The sequence below is a fragment of the Suricata suricatta genome, chromosome 5, assembly GCF_006229205.1.
Source record: "Suricata suricatta isolate VVHF042 chromosome 5, meerkat_22Aug2017_6uvM2_HiC, whole genome shotgun sequence".
NCBI lineage: Eukaryota > Metazoa > Chordata > Mammalia > Carnivora > Herpestidae > Suricata > Suricata suricatta.
In genome coordinates, this window is record NC_043704.1 from 1,058,697 (window position 1) to 1,063,342 (window position 4,646).

A 4,646-nucleotide genomic window follows, 5' to 3' on the forward strand; every position below is an offset into this window, starting at 1 on the left:
CCCACACCCCCACGCCCCCACGCCCCTCCCACCGCAGCCCTGGGAGTCCGTGTAGCGCAGGGGCTGGCGGGCCACTCACCACCGGCTGGAAGTCCTGGTGGGTGTGGGCGTGGGGGGGCCCGCTGGTGGGGCGAGCCGGCTGGAAGTGCAGGTAGGGGCTGTGGTGGGGGGCCCCGGGGTAGGGCCGGGGGTTCGGCAGGCGCGGGGCGCTGGCCAGGATGTCGTCCGCCCGCCAGGGCCGCGCTGTGGAGTGGGAGGGCTCCCGCCGGGGGAACGGGCCATGGGGCTGCAGGGCGGCCACCTCGTTGTCCTGCGGACGGAGAAGCAGAGGCGCCGTGGGGGGGGGGGGGCTCCTCCCTCCTGCACGGTGGACAGATCTCTGGCTGCCTGTCCGGGCACCCCCCTCACCTGCACCGGCTTGTGCTCTGGTAGATGGAGGGGGCCCTGCCAGCCTGACGTCCCAAGCCGGTGGCTGGCCCTGTGCTCAAGCCCCCCAACCTCCCCCCTGCTCAGGACCGCAGTCCCTGACCTTCCAGCCCCTCCTCACTGCCACTCAGACACCCAAGTTCTCCGCTCTGTAGGCCCTTGCACCTCAGAGAGCTGACCAGTGCCCCACCCAGTTCCCACCGGTCCTCCCCTAGCGCCACGTGCCTTCTGACACACCGTGTCCTGTCTGCCTGTTCCCTCCCCCTAGGCACCTGTTCCCTGTCCATGATCTCTGATAAGACAGGTGTCTCTCCTGTCATCTTTACCACCTTTCCTCCAGCCCGGGAGCTCTGCAGGGTGGGGACCTCGTGTGTCCCTCTCTAGGACAGTGCCCGGCAAGCGGGAGGGGCCCGAGACCACGCGGAAGGAGGGAGGGAGGGCTCCCTGGGCCCCACGTGTGGGCAGACCCAGGGGGGACCCAGGACACATGCCACCTAACGCAGCCTCGGTCCCGAGCCATTTGAGAAGTCCTCGCTGAGAAGAGCCACAGCAGTGGGGAGCCCCAAATATGTGAGCTCCCCCCACACTGAGGGGTGCAGCCCTGCGTGGCCTGAAGGGAAGTGGCTCGAGGTCTGCACACCGCCTCCCCCACCCCGCGCCCCCGGCCCCCAGAGCCCCAGGCGTGTGTGCTGGGGACCGAGGGCGCCCCAGCCGGACGTCCTCCGGGCTGCACGCCCTGAACTCGTGTGTCCTTACCGTCCCGCGTGGGAGGGGCGTCCGCGCCTCCAGCTGCAAGAAAACACGGGGGTCACCCAGCAGCCCTGACGTCTTGCACCCCTCCCTCCCCAGATGAAGCCCGCACGGCCACGTCCCCTGTGCCCGCCCCCGCGCCCATGCCCACATGGCACACAGCGCCTCCGTGCATTCGCTGTCAGAAGTGCGAGTCACTTCTCTGTAGCCCGGGCCTGCTCAGATAGCCCACTAATGACATAAGGAAACGTGAGGAGGAGCACCCTGTCACCCCTCGAGGTGAGGGAGCACCGTCCCCACGTGAGGCGCCCACCCCCCAGCACGGCCCAGACCAAGGCTCAGGCCCGCCATGGGGGGCTGGGTGTGGGGCCACAAGCAAGCTTGAGAAGGTCTCTCGCCCCCTCTCTGTGCAGGGAACTCACCAGGACCTTCCGGAACCCATTCCGGACCCGGACGTACAGCTCCTCTGTCTCGGCCACGAAGATGAGCCAGCCCTCCGGCACCTCGGGCACCTTGTCCAGCATGGTCTGGTACGTGGCCCAGATCCTTACCTGTGGAAGCCCGACCCAGTGGGTCCCCATCACACAGGGTGGGGCAGGACACTCCCAGATGAGCCCTGAGGGCGTAAGTAGGCTCCTTACTCCATCAGGCTGTTCCCCGGGGATGCTCTGTGGCACTAGGGCGGCCCCCCTTGGGGAGGGCTGGACGCCAAGTCCCCGTGTTCTCATGAGCCCCTCTGGGGACCCTTCTTAATAGCCATCCTCCCATATTCTCTGCCCCCAAGTCCCACAGCCACCCCCAGGCTCCCCGTTTCTGCTTTGCAAACCACACGTCAGGGCCGCTGTGCATGCATGCCCAGCGCCGGGACCCTCCGAGCAGCGGCCCCCCCTCAGGTCCGCAGAAGGGAGGGCAGCCAGGCAGGTGACTGGGCGGTGAGCAGCGGGCTCTCACCCCTGAGGAGGTGCCCATGGTTCCCGGGGGTCCAGGGGGCCCAGGTGGGCCTGGGGGCCCAGGGACGCTGATCGCTGCAAGAAAGGAGCCAGAAATGGGACACGTGGCCCTGGCTGGGCGAGGCTGGAGCCCAGGTACCCGCCCCCTGCCTGACTTACTCTGTCTGTAGGGGCCGGGGAAGGAAGGGGGCCCTGGAGGGCCGGGGGGCCCAGGGGGCCCAGGAGGCCCCTGACGCCCCTCATGGCCGATGCCAGGGGGTCCCTGAGGTCCCGGCGGGCCTGGCTGGCCCCGCACGCTCTCTCCCTTGGGACCCTAGGGGAGAGAACAGCACGTGGGGCACAGGGTCTGCCTGAGAAAGAGCAGCACAGCAGGAGGGCAGGTGGGAAGGGCTGGGTGAGGGCCCCCCATGCCCCCCATTCTCCCAGCTGGCTCGAGGGGGTCCCCAGGCCAGCGACCCACCAGCCCTACCCCGTGCCCCCCTGCCAGGAGTGGGGACAAACGTTTGGGCCTTGCGGGCACCCACAGCTAGGCTGGACCTGGCACGGGGCCTTGGGGACACGGGCTCTGGGGTCAGCCTGCGGGCGGCCAGGAGCCCAGACTCACCGGAATCCCAGGGTAGCCCGGCGGGCCAGGGGGGCCGGGCACACTCGAGCCGAAGAATCCGCCACCCCCGGGCTCTCCCCGTTCGCCCTTCTGCCCAGCGGCTCCTCTATCACCCTTCTCCCCCTGTGGATGGACACGCTGGTCTGAGCCCGGCTCCCGCTGCCGGCCTGGGAGGGGAAGGCTGACCGCGGGGGCCCTGGGGGGGGGGGGACAGGGGGAGGCGGCCAGAAGCTTCTGGAACCCAGCAGGGCTGGCAGACCCTGCAGGACGGGGCTCGGCTCGCCACCTTCCCGAGCCCCTGAGGAGCCCAGGCAGGGTGGGGCCGGCGGCGGCGACGCAGGGGACACCCACCTTCATTTCAGCCTCCAGCTGGAGTAGATCGAAGGGGAACTGCCCTGCAGGAGAGATCCGGGGCCAGGTGAGCGCCTTGGCAGCACCGCGGCCCCCCACGTCTGCCCTTGCGAGTCCTGGGCCTGCGCTCTGGGCGGCCTCGCGGTGCCGCTGCACTTCTGAGTTTTGGTAACAGCCCCCGGATGTTCCAGGCGTGCAGCCACAGGACGGGCCAGCAGGGCTAGTTGGGTGGGGACACGGAGCCCGGTGTCACCCGGGGAGGGGTGGGAGTTCTGGACGCCAGGACAGGTCCCGTGACGCCCGCCTGCGTCTGGTGGCCACAGATCTGATCTCCTTTGTCTAAATAGCATCTTTTTCTTAGAATTTCTTTTTATTACCGGCTGTTGAGTTTTGTGAGCCGCCCTGGATCCTGTGAATCCTAATGGTCCGTTCTTTTGGGTGATGGTCGCCAGCGTGTGTACACCTGCAGTTAGTCCTTCCCTCGTGGCCCCACCCCCACCCCGGGGCTGGTTCCAACACCGCCAGCGCCCAGAGACCCAGAGAGGGGGTGGAGCAGCCCTGGCCCCCGCGGGCTCACCGGCGCCCTCCCCTCTCCGTCCTGCAGGGGGCGTGCCAGGACTAGCCGGCTCTTCAAAAAGGCTGTACCATGGCTCCTCTCGCCTCTCTTTTTAACTTTTTAAAATATATCCGATTGTCAAGTTGGCTAGCACGCGGTGTATACGGCGTGCTCTCGGTTTGGGGGGTAGATTCCCACGGTTCATCGCTCGCATACCGCACCCAGCGCTCATCCTGACGAGTGCCCTCCTCAGGGCCAGCTCTTTTCTGGAAGGTAAATCTGACTCCGTGAGCTGAGCGCTGAGAAACGAGTCCTGCTCCAGGTGGCGAGCTGCCGGGCGCTGAACAAGGCCGTGCTGGGCCCACCGCAGCCTGGGGCCCGGCCAGGGGTCCCGCTGCCTCGGGGCCGCCGCGGCCGCAGACTCAGGCCTGGGAGGCGTCCCCCCCTTCCACCTGCCGGTTCCGAGTGTCATCTTTCTGCGCGCTTGGCCTCTCCTCATCTGGAAGGGTGCTGCTCTGTGGTCGCTTTCCGGTCACGTCTCTGACGCGGACTTCCTGCTCGCTTTCTGCCAGGCGCCGGCCCCCCCGAGGTCCGGGTCAGGAGCCCCACCTCCTGCCTGGTGCGCTGAGCCGGCCTCGCCCCCACGAGGGCGGCCTAGGTTTTCCTTCTCTCTGTGGCTGCGCTTTACACGCCAGCGGTGTTGTTAGAGGCACAGGAATTGGGAATCGCTGTTTCTGGTGGGTTTACTCCTTTCTCATTATGGACGTTTACTTTTTAGAATTTCTAGCAAGGTTTCCTGCCTTAAGATACACTTTTCTGATTTCTCACACCCACACAAGAATCTGTACACACAAACACATACATGCACAGAGGTGCACTCACAGGTGCATGCAGACACACCCATGCACACGGGCACACCTAGGTGCACACCTATGCACAGGGGCACCCTCACAGATGCACATACATCTGCACAGGGGAACACACACGTGCACTCACAGATGCACACGCT

At 66.8% G+C, this 4,646-nt stretch overlaps 1 protein-coding gene across 1 annotated transcript in view; it reads right to left on the bottom strand.

The window, feature by feature from the left end:
• The window catches only part of COL18A1 (collagen type XVIII alpha 1 chain), a 33,201-nt gene that overhangs the window by 493 nt on the left and 28,062 nt on the right, over positions 1 to 4,646 (bottom strand). Inside the window, exons 31-37 of the mRNA XM_029940595.1 lie at positions 3,082 to 3,125; positions 2,731 to 2,853; positions 2,286 to 2,439; positions 2,128 to 2,201; positions 1,599 to 1,727; positions 1,183 to 1,215; positions 80 to 310 (exon numbers count right to left, since the gene is read on the bottom strand). Coding sequence (XP_029796455.1) covers positions 80 to 310; positions 1,183 to 1,215; positions 1,599 to 1,727; positions 2,128 to 2,201; positions 2,286 to 2,439; positions 2,731 to 2,853; positions 3,082 to 3,125 — 788 coding nt within the window. The remainder of the gene's footprint in view (positions 1 to 79; positions 311 to 1,182; positions 1,216 to 1,598; positions 1,728 to 2,127; positions 2,202 to 2,285; positions 2,440 to 2,730; positions 2,854 to 3,081; positions 3,126 to 4,646) is intronic.